General features: G+C 46.3%; 1 protein-coding gene across 1 annotated transcript in view; it reads left to right on the top strand.

Annotated features, from left to right (window-relative positions):
* Positions 1 to 15,818, top strand: part of MYO1F (myosin IF) — a 185,156-nt gene that overhangs the window by 47,969 nt on the left and 121,369 nt on the right. Inside the window, 2 exon segments of the mRNA XM_029610930.1 lie at positions 6,761 to 6,850; positions 11,552 to 11,646. Of these exon segments, the coding sequence (XP_029466790.1) occupies positions 6,761 to 6,850; positions 11,552 to 11,646 (185 nt within the window).

Here is a 15,818-nt window from a genome sequence, read left to right as displayed (position 1 = left end):
TCGCAGCCTCGAATATTGCTGATTTTTGAACAAAGCCATGCAAGCAAAGTATAATGTCATGAAGGCGCTTGTCTTGCCGTGATCCCAGGGTCTTGTGGGCCCGCTCAATTTCAATAGGTGGCAAAGGATTAGCCTGTTCCAAGGAGTCAGTTGCTCAAGCATCGAGGATAAACATGCAAATTTTCAAAGCTGTAGCTCTGGCATCTGCATAATCTGTGTGTTCAGAAACTCCTCAAATCCGAAGGTGGCAACGATGCAAGCGATTCTCGAAGTCCTCGAGTTTGTCGGATAAAAGTGAGTTGTCGATGACTTGCTGTTTCTGTTGCGCAGTCAGCACATTGAGGGTTTTACTGTGTTCATCGACACGGATATCCAAATCTAATCCCAAGGGCAGCCAAATTGTCCTGCACCTTGGAAATGGAGGCCAAGAGATCAGATTTAATCTGCTTCATATCCAATTGGAGCTCAAGAGACCAGCTCCTTAATTCGTTCCTAGATGGTAAGTCCACAGGCCCAGAGCTGATGCTGAGGGTTGACAAGAGGCTCTTGCAATCCTTCCCGCTGGCATCATCGGCAGCTTTCATGGCCTGTTCCCCGTCCCCGTATTCACTATTCAAGATATAGGAGCCAGGGGGAGCAGGGAGAGATGCAGTGCTTCCACTCTTATGATGCGCCATGTTGAAAGGGGAACCTCCTCCATCTTGATGACACTTTCCTGGTCATCGTCGTCTATCACACCACTTTCCCCCCCACCCCCCACACCCCCCCAAAAGTGGAAGGGCAGGCCAATAGTGATTCTGTTGTAACTGTCTTAATGCTGCTGGTCCACGCATCCCCTGCACCTTTAAGGGGGCAGATCTGATGGAACATCACTGCTCAGAATGTGCTAGCAAGATGTTGGAAGAGGAGGCATCCCTTTCAGTCCACTAGGCTACTTTGTCTAGTGGGAAAGCCAGGCCTGGGTGGGCCTTCTTCTGCAGGGGTAGTAAAATGATCTAGTCCCTGGTATTGGTACTACAAATGCCTTCATGTTAGTGACATCTCCTGTGCCTTCAATTGAAAGGCATGTGACATGTGAATCAGTAAGACAGTACGTGATTTCTCTTAAATACAAGTTTGCATTGGTCCAAATATTTTGCGTGCAGAGTAATGTGGCAGTGAGATGTGTTACGTTTTAAGTACCATATTGCTTTGCATTCTTGAGCGAGAAAAACTTAGCATTGACAGAACTTACTTTTAAATTTTGCAAGCAATAGTAGGCTTCTATTTTAAAACCATCTTGCTGTGGGTGCAGAATGGGAGGCGTTCCCTGGGATTCAGTACGGATGCTTGGAGAGTGACAGCAGGAGCTGTACAAGTGATCACCACTGTGGGAAACTCATGGGGATAAAGCTGCCTTCAAGTGAATACAGTGCAATCTCTAATGAGAGAATTTCCTGGAGCCGTTAATACCTCTGACTTGTGAATATTAATAACTGCTGAACTCAAGATGCTTACTAACTAACTCCAGGTCACTGAAGGCTAACCCAGGTTGGCAGGGGGATTCCAACATTCATGGCAAGGGATGACAGCAATGCCAACTCTTCCTCCTTACAGTGCATGCGCCCTACTTTACTTGGCCAAAATTTAGGCTTTCCCCACTGTTTTTCTTTTCAGAATTTCCCAGATCCAAATGCATTTCTATTTTGAATTGCAATACAATCATCTTCAATATGGGGTAGATTTTCAAAGGGTTTTGCATAGGCTTGGCGGCGCGCAAGCCCCGGGACGCGCATATGTCCCGGGGCTTTGAAAAGGGGGCGGGGTCGTAGGCGGGGTGCTGGTCCGGGGGGCGGGAAGGGGGGTGTGGGTGGGGCGCTGGTCCGGGGGCAGGACCGAAGCATCCAGCACAGCGGCCGTGCCAGAGGTTCGCGCACTGGCAGCCGGCCGGTGCGTTCAAGTTATGCCTGCCCGGAGGCAGGCGTAAATTTGAAAACAAAGGTGGGAGGGGAATTAGGTAGGGCTGGGGGGCGGGTTAGTTAGGGGAAGGGAGGGGAAGGTGGGGGGGAGCGGAAGTAAAGTTCCCTCCGAGGCCGCTCCAATTTCGGAGCGGCCTCGGAGGGAACGGGGAAAGCCATCGGGGCTCCCCTAGGGCTCGGCGCGCGCAAGGTGCACAAGTGTGCACCTTGCGCGCGCCGACCCCGGATTCTATAACATGCGCGCACATGTTATAAAACCGGGCATAGATTTGTGCGCGCCAGGTTGCACTCACAAATGTACGCCCGCGCGTAGGTTTGAATATCTGGCCCTATATGTGGATGTCACAGGATGCTGAAGGCATTTGCCCCTATCCAGATGCATTTCAATGGAAGAGTAAGGTGGATTCTCTGCAGACTGTGATACCTTTTATTGGACTGACACAACAAGAACTATCCAGAGAAGTTGTACCTAAGATTATGAGACTGCAAAAGGTTTGTTCTTCCAATGGGGGCACGAAGCGAGCTCCCCATATCTCGCAGCTGATGTGTGGCATATACAGTACATGTACCCTCCCCATGACTCCTCCCAGTGGGAGTTGTAGGCCTGGGTTCATCTGCTGTGCTTTTCATTCCTAGGTGAACATAAGAAACACCATGCTGGGTCAGAAGAAGGTCCATCGCACCCAACATCCTGTTTCGGACTGTGGCCAGTCCAGGTCACAAGTGCATGACAGATCCCAAAAAGTAAATTTATTTCTTGTTATTCACTGCCAGGGATATCAAGAGCTTCCTTTAGTCTACCTGGCTAATAAGGTTTTATAGATTTTTCTTCCGGGAACTTGACAAACCTCTTTTAAACCCTATTATGCTAGCCACCTTAACCACATCCTCTGGCAACAGATTCCACAGCCTGATTGTACGCTGAGTGAAAAAGTGTTTTCTACAATTTGTTTTAAGTGTGCTGATTGTTAGTTTCATGGAGCGTCCCCTTGTTATAAAATGATTTGAAAGGGTAAATAACTGTCCCACCCCACTCGTGATTTTATAAATTTCTATCAGGTGCCTTCTCGCTGTCTCCAGATCCTTTGCTGTGAGCAGTGCAGTAAAGCTTCAGAGTGTCCGCTGGTGGAGTATGAATGATGTCTCCAGCTCCGCAAAGCACCTCCGGGGCGATATAGTACTCAATCTCTACTTTTATCTTGTTTTGACGTTCTTCGCTGCAGTTTTGATTCAGGTATCAAAATGCATCTTGATTCTGATCGATATCTCAGCTGCATTCGATCCCTTGAATCATGATATATTACTACTGCAACTTGATTCAATTTGGATTGGTTCCACAGTCCACACTTGGTTCTCCTCTTTTCTGTCAAATAGGTCCTACGAGGCCAGTCTTGAGAATACCTCCTCAACGTTCTTTCCGCTCACTACTGGTGCTCAGCACTGTCCCCCTCTTTATTCAGTATCTACATTGCTCCTATCTGGGCTCTCCTTTCTAAGCTGGATATCATGTTTAAACTGCATGCAGACGACATCCAGTTCTTCTTCCCTGTCACCTCTTCATAAGAACTGGCATTCACAAAGTTAACCACCTGTTCTGACCCAGATTAATGGTTGGCTTGCAGCCCATAAACTTGCCTGGAACATTAAGAAAACTGAAATTATTCTTCTTTCTCGTACACCTACAGCAGATGCCCCTTTGAATTTCAGTGGTCTGCAGATACTAGTTTCTCAGTATGTCTGTGATTTTGGGGTGGTAGACCTCTCACTGAGGTCCCATATTAAAACCCGTGTTCGCTCCTCCTATTTCAAGATGTGTCTTTGTTCTTATGATTTCCAGTTGGTAGCACAATTCTTGGTGCTCTGGTCCCTTCACTACTGTAATGCGTTTTTCCTTGGTCTTCCATCCTCTTCCCCGTGTCCCTTACAATTAGTAAAAGTTCTGCAGCTCGCCTCGTGACCGGCTCTGCTCTGAGAGATCGTATTTCCCCTGCTCTGGCCAGGTTACAGTGGCTTCCTATCGCATGGCGGGTAAGATCAAGGTACTAACTCTGGGGTTCAAAGCCATTCATGGATTAGCCCCATTGTGCATTGCCTCATCAGTCTTCAGCTGCCATCCTTTTCGCCCCTTTCGTTCTTCTAAAAACCTGGTGGAAATTCCATCTGTTAACAGCAGCCATCTGGTTGAATCTAGGGATCAAATTTTCAGCATTGCCGACCCAGCATTATGGAGCAACCTCCCTGACGAGATTAGGGCTGAACATACTTTGCTCTGCTTCCGCAAGGCTCTCTTATCTGTTCACCTTGCCTTTTCTGCAAACTCTCCCCAATGTTAGAGTTTATGCCTTTCTTATTTAGATTTCAGAGGTGCTTGACTATGTTTGGATCCTGTAAACTAAACTATTGTCTTTCATATACTGAAGGTCTTCCTTATTTTGTACCATGAATGTTTGTGGATATAATGAGTGTGTTCATTTTTCTGTGACCTGCCAAGGTTGGTGGATTGGCGGACTCTACACGTTGTAAATAAATATCTTTTGGCCCTGCCCGAGAAGGCCTATGCCCTGCCCACATTCTGACCCTTTTCTTCCCGATGCGAGATATTTGCGCATCGGTAATTGTGCGCTCATGTGGACAGCTTATGAAATTGGGCGGACGTGCACATGTCCTGGATGCACCTTTTTGTGTGCACAATTTTCTTTTATCATAAGTTTTGTTCAAATTTGTCTGCTATTAGCCAGTATGTTTTGCTGTGTGCGTGGGGTTCACAACTTGGGCATGTGCACAGCCAGGAGGAAACCCTGATTCTATGTAGGCTCTTGTGCTTCAATCTCTCTGACCACTTTGGTGCGTGGGTTTCTGAGGTGGCACATTTCCCTGCATTTTGTGCCCTGCAGTCAGGCTGGTGTTTGGCTCCCTTCAGAGCTGGTGCAAAGGGTATTAGGCATCCTAGGTGAAACGTACAGTCTGCTGCCCCATCCCGGTCACATCCTTTCCACAATTAAAAATTATGCATTTATAATAAATTTACATGAAAAAGAACAAAGGACAGTTTTCTGAGGTAAAAGTATCACTTACAACATATATATTATATTTATATGCTTTGCTGTGGTACCAGCTAGAAAACCCAGCAAAAAAAAAGATAAAGGGACACTTGGAATTAGTATTAGGCCTATTGTAATGTTTGTTGGGTTTGGGGTTGTCCCTCAAAAAGCCACAAGTAAACTGAATTATAACGTCAATATAAGAAGAGGACCGGAAGGCTCATCTGCACACTGCTCCCAGCATCCCCCGGGAGAGGAGTCCAGAGGTCACCACTAGTGATCCAGGAATTGAATAACACAGCCCCAGCTTCCAGAGGCCCCACACCTTTTGCAGTAGAAGAGGACCTGAAGCGCGTGCTTAATGGTGTGCGAACCTCAAACCCTTCAATTCTTTGAGTGAAGATCAATGTAATGGTGGTTAAAGAGGACTGGTAAGTATAGCTTTGGGAAATCTTTGGACTTATAAAAGTTTGCAGAAAGGTGAAAAAGTGAGATATATTCTTTAGAGTTTGTGTGCATCTGAGGTAATAAGCAAGCCAGAGATAGTTAATTCTAGTGTCTCTTTCCCACCCACTCAACCCTTGATTTTTTAGGCAAGAGATACTTTCTCATTAAAAATCAATCAGGCTCTTATCTAAATCATATTACTGTACCAACCCTTATTGAAAGTTTAATCATCCCCTTATAGGACACTAGCTGATTAATTAATAAATTCAGCTGTAAATTTAAAGTACTCTAATTCCAACTCCCTTAGTATCCTAAACTTAACTAGTAACTCAATAAAATTAAAATGAAGGCAGCAGTCCAGCAGCAAGAGGGTGCTTTCCAGTCTTTTGCATTGAGTGTCACATGTATGGTTTTTTACCCGCCAGTGAGAGATTGTATGTGTGCACTCGGTGCAAAGAGCTCCTGGCTCTCAGGGAACAAGTCCGATCTCTGGAGGCTAGAGTAGCAGACTTGGAGGAGCTGAGGCAAACAGAGAAGTACATTGATGAGACCTTCAGGAACATAGTAGCCAAGTCCCAAATCCAGTCTGGCAGCCCCAGTGCTGCCTTGGATCAGAAAGGTCTCCCAGTAGGAGAATATCACCCTGGTGTAGCAGGAAGTGATCCTGTAGCAAGGACCTGCTCTCCAGATGATGTACTGTCCTCTTGCTGGAGGAAGCTGGGCTCTTTTCGATGGTCCCGGGGTAGAGACTGAATGAATCAGAGGGGGGAAGGAGGCAGCACAGTAACTGTTCACACAGGGCAGCAGAAATGTTAGCAGTGGCCCTGGCCACCCTATGCTAGATGGAACGTGTATCTGCTATTGAGGATATAGATGCTTGGACTTATAGAACGATTTTACAGTTTTTCCTCATTTGTGAACTATCATTTCGTCTTAATAACCCGAACTCTTTGCCATATAAACTAGATCAGTTTTTATTAATGTGAATACTACCCCTGTAACCAATCTTTGTTTGTTTGTTTGTGGAGTTATAACTATGAATGTCACTTTGTAAACCGTTATGATCATTATATGAAACGACGCTATATAAAAATGTCTAAATAAATAAATAAAGTGCAAATTCTCCAGATATTTTTGTTCCCCTGGATAGGGATGAAATTCATTTCTCACCCCCCTCCATGCAGGAGGATTTTTGTCCCTTGTTGAGGTGGTAGATTCACAATTCATGTCCATCTCTGGTCAAAATGAGAAGGGAAGAGTCTGCCCTTCTCTCTCTCTCTCTCTTCTAATTCTCTTCCTTAACCGGCGGCTCAGACGTACATCGGCTCGGTGCTGATTTCCGTGAATCCCTTCAAGCTGATGCCGTACTTCACTGACCGGGAGATCGAGCTCTACCAAGGAGCTGTGAGTATTGCCTTACCTCATCTGTATTTAGCAGGACCTCTGGGGGCCATGCACCGAAATGAAATGTAGGGGAGGGGAATATAGGGAGGAGAATTAGCAGGGTCAGTGGAAGAGTCTGTCACCATGCATGTGATCTGGCTCAGGGTTGGTTACATTTCTTCATAGGAATATCCCACATTACTGTCAGGCAGACATTTTAAATTCAGGTTTGGTTGGCCTTTTCTGCCTCTTTTCTGTAGCTTTTGAGACTTTCTCACCTGAGGACAGGGCCTGTGTGATCTTTAAAGCTTAGGAACTTAATAATATAGTAAATGTCTGATGGTAGATAAAGTCGAAAATGGCCCATGCAGTTTGCCAAGCCAGGAGTTTAGGGTGGCGACTGCTGTTCCATGCAGGTTGCCAGTTCATCTTCTGTTTAGGGTTGTAACTGCTGCCCTGGGCAGGTTAACCCTCGTCCAGTAAAATTATTCCCACTGGTTACCCCAGTGCTTTATTTCCATTCTCTTGCCACTTAGGGATCTTCTGTGTTTACGAAATCAATGCTCAAGCTGTCACCCAGGCACCCTTCTCTGTTACCAAGTTTTGTAATGATCTCTACAGCCCCCTAAGATTTATTAAAAAAAAAAAAACAAACCCTCTTTTCTGCCAACTTTTAAAAACTGTTCCAGTGCCAATGGCAAAGAAGAAAGTAGGACAGGAAAAGCTGGTGAGTTAGACTTTGCTGGAAATGATTTTAAGTGCTTTAAGCTAATCTGAGAAGAAGGTGGGCTGGGTTCTTTTTTTCTGATGATACCTCACTCATGTGTGTGATCAGTCACTCTTCCAGGAAGCCTGCCTACCTGTGTAATGGGCACGTCACTCGGAGGCAGGTATCAGAGAGCAGAGGAAACAGGAAGCACACATCATTTCTATCATCGAAGGGCAGGTTTTCATAGAATCAGCAGGATGACTGCACATTCGCAATTCTGGTTTTACTCTGCTGTCATTGGACCTTTTATATATATATATATATATATATATATATATATAATTATAAACCTCTGCTCATTGAGCATAAGGCTAGATCATGACTGCAAGCTCCATCTGTTCTGCCCATGTTGCCTTCCTGCTTAATTTAATGCATCAATTTATATCCCATCTTGCGAGCATAGCGCTCAAGGCAAGCTGCAGTAGGAAAACATAAACCAATAAAGTGTCCACAAATTTCCTTTTAGACAAACTACAACAAAGACTAAAGCAACCAACCATGCAAGTCGTGCACTTAAGAACGCAAAGGCATTCAAAAGCCGTTTAGACGGCTACGTTTATAGCTGGGTAACTTCTCGTGCAGCTATGATTTAGCCGAAAAAAGAGGCATACCGGGGGCCCTCCAGGGAGGGGTTGAGTTATCCGGCGAACCTAAGCAAATATCGGGTATACCCAGCTAGGTGGCCTAAGGTTCCCTGGCATTGTGTGGGCCCGGGTAACTTGCAACTTATCCGCATATCTTCAACAGAAATCTGGGTGAGTAGCGCTGTCAAAGGGGGGAGGGCCTGTGATCCCATACTCTCCTCCTCCTCTAAATTTAATATCAGCTACCCCTGGAGCCCCCCAAGTAACGATCCTTCCATCCCTTCCCAGTGTCTTTATATATTGACCTTCCCCAAGACCCCCCCGGACCCGCCCCCCCCATCTCTTCCTGATACCATAAATAAAACCCTGCCCCGGGAGTGCAGCGCTGGAAACGTCCCCGACCCACTTTCTCTGTTTTTTTTTCCCTCTCACAGCACCACTTACCCAGATGTTTTTTGAAGATGGCCGGATAATTTAAAAACCTAAATAGCTATTTTCGAGCATAGCTGCATAGGACATTTATCCAGCTGAATACAGGGGGCAAGTTATTTGTCCACTAACCGGCTTACTAAGCGTGGGCCTTCCAATATCCGGGCACAATTTAGCTGAAATACCAGCACCACTACCTGATCTGCGGCCTTCCCTTCAATTTCCTTCAAGCTGGGGAACCCATGTTACGCATCTTTGACATTATCCAGTGTGCGTAACTCATTATGTGACTGAGAAAGGATCCAGTGCTTGTTGAGTGGTTATTTTTTTAAGTAGGAAATTCCCTCGGGTCCTTGCCTGGGCCCTGCACGACCTACTGACAGATCCCTGGAGCTCACAACTCAGAGCCAGCCGCTTGCAATAAAAAGCAACTTTATTCCACGTAGCGGTGTTCACCTCACACTTAGTTTTCAGTTCCTGTCCTGAGACAGCAGAATTACCCAGCTTAGTTCCCCCCGGTCCAATTGGAACCCAGTGCCCGTGCCTTTGCAGATTCAAAATCCCTAACAGAGCACTGTGGGAATATCCGCATCTGTGTCTGGGTGACCCCAACACTGGATCTGTCAATAGGCACCCATTATGTCTGTGCAGAGGGTGGCAAACATTTAGGGGAAGCAGGCTGGCTAAGATTTGCTGCCTTTTAGCTCTACTGAACAGTCCTTCAAGGATTAAGCCTAGGGGTGGCAAACCCTAAATCCATCTCTGGACCATGAGCCTTCTCTGCAGACTCTCCACCTGCTTCCCTTTCTCTTTCTGCCTAAAAGGCAGCGTCCTCTCCCTCAAGAGACACGCTTATTCTTTGCCATAGGCCTCCATAATTAGCTCCAGCTGTGTTTCCCAGTTATTACCACACCTTTCGGTGGCTGCTGCCGTCGTGCTAACTGGTTCTCTGACAAATATCTCCAAACTACATCTCCCAGCAGCCCTTGGGCTTCCTGTTCCTTCTGGCTTTACCATCCCCTAGTCAAACCTTCACCTTTACGTTCTGCCTTAAGTCAGGGTTCCCCTGGGTCTTGTCCTTCTGTCTTCAGGCTGTTTCTCTGCTTTCTGGAGAAGAGAATTGTTATTCAGATTAATGAAATCAACATTCACAACAACTTTAAAAAAAAAGAATTGGATATGATTTTAGAAGAAAAAAATTGGGAAAGCAGAATGATATGCAAAGACTGTAGGGAGAAGTGCAGATACAGCTTGTTTATGCTGATTTGTTTGGAGTCAGAAAGGAATTATTTATTTTCCTGTGCTAAAGAATTGCCCATAGAAGCACAGCCAGGGATGTGCATTACAAAAGAAAACCAAACTAAATTGAGTTACTTTTTGTTCATTTGCTTTTTTACATTTTTTTTTTTTTACTGCCGCTACCAAAAAATGCCTCCCAACTTCTGCTAAACCCTCTTAGCACATTTTTCTTTCTTCATGGGACAGGAATGATCCTCAATAGCTCTTGCCCCTCTGGTGGCATATTTAGCACTGGCGCTGGAAAACTGAGGTCAGCGCCATTATTAAAGCCTTCTGTACAAAATTGTACCAGGCTGCGTCTGGGCTTGGCCAATGCCATTTTGCATGGAAAGAATTAACGGTGGCGCTGCCGTTGGTCTATTGGTGCCATTTTTAAGCATTACCACTGGCCGGGCAGCAGCAACTGGGGATCACTTGTGCACTGTGAAGAAAGAAAAAATATAGTGAAAGGGTTTGATTGGGATTGGAGGGGATGGTTTTCTTCCTTCTCCATTGGGTATCAATATTTTTTTGTTTTGTTTATTTTTTTCATTTTAAATTTTTGTTTGCTGTTTGTTTGTTTTTCATTTTAAATAAATGCATACCCCTATGTGTCTTCACCTTTCCATGGATTGCCCCATAGAGATAGCTGTCAGGCAACCTAACCCAACCATGTAACTACATAATTATAGAGGGGTCAGTATAATCAAAACTGGCTGGCTAAGTAACTTAGCCAGTTAGAGCTTATCTAGTTAAGTTACGATGCATATTTAAAGGCACAGTGAAGCCACTGAATATACAGGTGTATAACTGAGCACTTAGCCATATAACTGGCTAACAGGTAAATTTTTAAAGGCACGGGCAGGCGTCCATGTGCGCGTGGCTCCCAGCATGCACATGGACATGCCGATTTTATAACATGCGCGCGTTGTTGCGCCCACGTTATAAAATCTGATACCCGCACACACGCTTGACAACATGAATGGTCCTTTGCCCAGTTCCCTATCTCCCTAAGTCACCTTCCTCACTTTCCCCCTCTCCACCCTGACCCCCTAAACCTACCCTAACTATCCTATTTTTTTAGTTTTCGAGCTTACCCACTCGAGGGAGCAGGAGTAAGTTCTGTGCGCCGGCCGGCTGCCGGCACGCGCTTCACCTGGGCAGCGCATAATGGCACTGTCCTGGCTGACCCCTGGCCCCTTTTAAACAACCTGGCACTTCCGTGCGTACCGGCAGATACGAAAATGCACTTGGCGCACACGCAGCCCGGCCACGCGCGTATCTGCCGCTATTGGCGCATGCTGGTTTTTTTAAATCGGCCCCTAAGGTTAGATCTGCCATATGGCACATCTAGCTCAGCTGTACAATGTATGCGGCTAGGTCCGAATATTGGCAGATAGCCGCATAGGTTGCTCGGCTAACTCGCTCCACCCCGATCCAGCCACTTTACGCCCAGTTCTTATCCAGCTTTCCCACCATCTGGAAAAATTCTGCAAAACAGAAATATCTAAATTCATGCTTCGTCATCTGCTTGCCAGAAGTCAAAGAATACGATTAAAGAGTTTTGTAATTACATATATATATAGAGAGAGAGAGAGATACTGTATGTATATGTAGGGTAGACTGATTCTCTCTTTCCCTTTCTCGACATGCCTCATCTAGGCTCAGTATGAGAATCCACCTCACATCTATGCCTTGACGGACAACATGTACAGGAACATGCTGATCGATTGCGAGAATCAATGCGTCATTATCAGGTAATATCTGTCCCTGCGTCTGAACCTTTAATGTATCATCTTCCCCAGGAATGCCACTGCTACCTTTATCACCCTTCTCTTCTACGTTGTATTTCTTGCTTATTTCGGCATATAGATACGGCGTCCTAAGCCAAGGCACCGTGCAACAAAGTGCACACTCTGGGCACGATCACATTTTATTTTTGTCTTACTTTCAGTGTAGGCGTAGGTTTTTATCAAGGTTTCAGCGATATTCAATATTTCATTTTTAATGTAATTAATAATATTGTGGATTGGCTCAGTATAAAGTACATTTGATGTCTCTCCGGTTTGGACTTATTTTGCTTTAGGAGTTAGGAGATGCATGCCGGAAATGAAGATGCAGGCATAACAGGCATCTCTGAGATCTGGTGGAACGTGGATAACCGATGGGACACTGTGATACCAGAGTGAAAACGATGTCAATGTGACAGAGCAGATCAGCTCGGCAGAGGGTTGGCACTATATGTTAAGGGCGGGATAGAGTTAAGCAGGTTAAACGTTCCACAAGAAACAAACGGCACTCGAATCTTTATGGACAGAAATTCCATGTGGGATGGGTGGGGAAGAGAATGGCCGTGGATGTAGCAAACTCAAACGTCCACCGTTGAAAGCAAAGTCACGAATGACTTTATTCACGCTTTCACGTAGAGCCTCAAAGTAAGGAACTGCTGATGGATGCCAGTATATAAATGGGACGGAGTCACAACCCCAACACGCCTCAGTGCTGTCTCTCACAGGGGGAAACTATCTGCCCGCAAAAGAACAAATCAGAAGACAAATTAAAAAAACTGCAGTGGTCAATAAGATCGGCATCAAAACTATAACCTTAAAAATAAGTTAAATGTGTACAAATAGACATCATATAGGGCATTATGTCGGAGAAAAATACACAGTACACTTAGGGGTAGATTTTCAGAGGGTTACGATAGGCTCGGCGGCGCGCGCAAGCCCCGGAACGCGCGTATGTCCCGGGGCTTTGAAGAAGGAAGCGTGGGCGTGGCACCGATCCGGGGGCGGGACCGAGGCCTCCGGCACAGCGGCAGCCGGCCCGCGCGAGCAAGAGGCAGGCGTAAAAAATAAAATAAGGTAGGGGGGGATTTAGGTAGAGCTGGGGGGCGGGTTAGATAGGGGAAGGTGGGGCGAGCGAAAGAAAAGTTCCCTCCGAGGCCGCTCCGATTTCAGAGTGGCCTTGGAGGGAACGGGGAAAGCCATCGGGGCTCCCCTATTTTTTAACATGGGCGCATGGCAGCACACGCATGTTATAAAATGGGGTGTACATTTGTGCACGCCGGGTACCGCGTGCAGGATTAAAAATCTGCCCCTATGTATACAAGGTCATATCAGTCAACTCTTCATGTAAAGGCTTTCAAAGCACAAGAGACAGGAAATAGCAAAATATTTAGCAGTTGAAAATGTGCCAAAGTTCAGGCTGCGAGTGATAGAGAGTGAGAGAAAGAGAGAGGCTCACGTCTAAGTAAACTATTTATACCACTGTAAGAGGGGGCACTAGTAACTCGGGGTGAGGTTTCTGGGGGTGGGGTGGGCTTTGGGGGGGGGCTGTTTTACATGCACAGCCAGAGGTAGGAACAGCCCAGTTGCCATCGGTGAAGACTTTATCTGATTTGTAGTAATGAAAGGTAAAAGAAGAGTAGATGTGTACAATGTTCTCTCAGTCCAAATCAGATAAAGTCTTCACCGATGGCAACTGGGCTGTTCCTACCTCTGGCTGTGCTTGTAAAACAGCCCCCTAAACCCCACCCCGAGTTCATAATGCTCCCTCTTGCGGTGGTATAAAACGTTGTCTTAGATGTGAGCCTCCACAGAGGCGCTCTCTCTCTCTCTCTCCCTCCCCTTCTCCCCTCTCCTCTCCCAAACCAGCATTTGCGATAAAAACCATTTTGGCAGGTAATGCACAGATAATGCGGGCCTAACGCACTGAAAAAAAGGTGTCGGTATTTCCGACGTTAAATCCTGCATTGTTGTGCGTTACTCTGTCGCACGCCAGGTTAACTGACCCTCATTTCCATTTACTCCGCCCAAACTCCTCCCACTCGAATACTCATTTTAAATTTGCATACACATTTTGCAATGCGGTGTTTATCGCACGCGTTATGGTGTTATGGCCGGCAGTAGGCCCCGCGATAAGGCCCTAACGCAATTTGATAAATGACCCCCCTTGATAGGTAGTATAAAAATGTTTTAAATAAATATATACAGGATAGCCATTCAGTTTCAGACTTGACACCAAAGAGGACTGTAGAGTATTCCGAGAAAAGATCCAACGTCCAGGGCCCAACAAATGTAATACATAAATACATAACCAGATAACTTTACCATAGCCAGGCTGTGCCGCTGAATATACAGGACTAGTTGGCGGGTTAAGTATAACCAGCTAACTTGCAGAGCCATGCAATGGCTGAATATGGAGCTCGGGGTTTTTTGAAGGTATTAATAAACACGTGGAGATGAGCCAGTTGATTATAATATATCTGGATTTTCAACAGGCATTTGACAGTCGATGATGAGAGACTTAAGAAATTAACAAGTCATGGGATAGGACGGAGGCCATGTCCTTCCGTGGACTGCAGTCTACATAGGCTGCAATAATCTTTTTCAGCTGTCATGTATCCAGGGGCAGACGGCAGGCAAAAGTCAGCCCGGGGGATTTTTTTTCAGAACTGGCCCAAGGCCTCTCATTTCCTTGTTTTTTTTTTTGCCGCCACCCCCAGCCTGGACTCCAACGGCAGCCCGCAGCTTCTCATTTTCTTCTTTGGCCGTCACCGGCTTGCAGCCTCTCGTTTTTTCTTCGTTGACTGCCAGTGGCCTAGGCTCCAGCAGTGGCCTGCGGCCTTCAGTTTGGGCACCGCTGGCTGGGTTCCAGCAGGGCCTTTTCTGGGCCATTCAGCAGGCCACGGGGACACAATATTGGTCACGCTGCTTCCTATTACTGTGTGACCAATTCAAGCGGCCCACCGGGGGGATGCCCGATCCCCCGATAGGCCATGCTGCCCCTGCATGCATCTGAGTTTCTAAAAGACAGGAAACGGAGTAGAACTAAATAGTCCAATGGTGCAAGGTGAATAGTGGGGTGCCTTAGGGATCTGTACTGGGACTGATGCTGTTCAACATATTCATACATAATCTGGAAAAGGGAGCAACAATTGAGGTGATCGGATTTGCAGATGACACATTATTCAAAGTGGTTAAAACACAAGGGGAATGTGAGGAACTACAGGAGGACCTTGCAAGACTGGGGAGCTAGGCATCTAAATGTCAGATGAACTTTAATGTGGATAAGTGGAAAGTGATACACCTAGGAAAAATAATCCTGCCTATAAGTACACATTGCTGGGGTTTTGTAATGAATGTGGTTGTGCTTTTGTTTTTAATGAATGCAAAAAAATGCAACAATTGAGGCCATTTTCACTTCATTTCAAATGGAATGAGCTAAAAATAGCCTCCTATGAAAATACCCCAAACCTTTTAGATATTTTCTTATACATTGCATAAAAAAAAAAAAAACAGACCTCCTGTGGTTCTAGGCCTTGGCACCAGGCCCTGGCCCTGAGGCTTGGTTCTGTTGCCGAGGTCTAGGCCCATCACCAGGACCCTTCCCTGAGGCCTGGTCCCGTCACCAGGGCCAAGCCCTGAGACCTGGGCACCAAGCCGTAGGCCTGGCATTCTGATGTCTTCTTCCTGTTCCAGGATGGCACTGGAGTGACGTCACTGTGATGTCTTCTTCCTGTTCCAGGATGGCACTGGAGTGACGTCACTGTGATGTCTTCTTCCTGTTCCAGGATGGCACTGGAGTGACATCACTGTGATGCCTTCTTCCTGTTCCAGGATGGCACTGGAGTGACGTCACTGTGATGTCTTCTTCCTGTTCCAGGATGGCACTGGAGTGACGTCACTGTGATGTCTTCTTCCTGTTCCAGGATGGCACTGGAGTGACGTCACTGTGATGTCTTCTTCCTGTTCCAGGATGGCACTGGACTGACGTCACTGTGATGTCTTCTTCCTGTTCCAGGATGGCACTGGAGTGACGTCGCTGTGATGTCTTCTTCCTGTTCCAGGATGGCACTGGAGTGACGTCGCTGTGATGTCTTCTTCCTGTTCCAGGATGGCACTGGACTGACGTCGCTGTGATGTCT

Source organism: Rhinatrema bivittatum, chromosome 8 (assembly GCF_901001135.1).
Source record: "Rhinatrema bivittatum chromosome 8, aRhiBiv1.1, whole genome shotgun sequence".
NCBI classification, from domain to species: domain Eukaryota; kingdom Metazoa; phylum Chordata; class Amphibia; order Gymnophiona; family Rhinatrematidae; genus Rhinatrema; species Rhinatrema bivittatum.
Note: the sequence above shows the minus strand (reverse complement) of the source record. Positions and strands in the feature narration are given on the sequence as shown.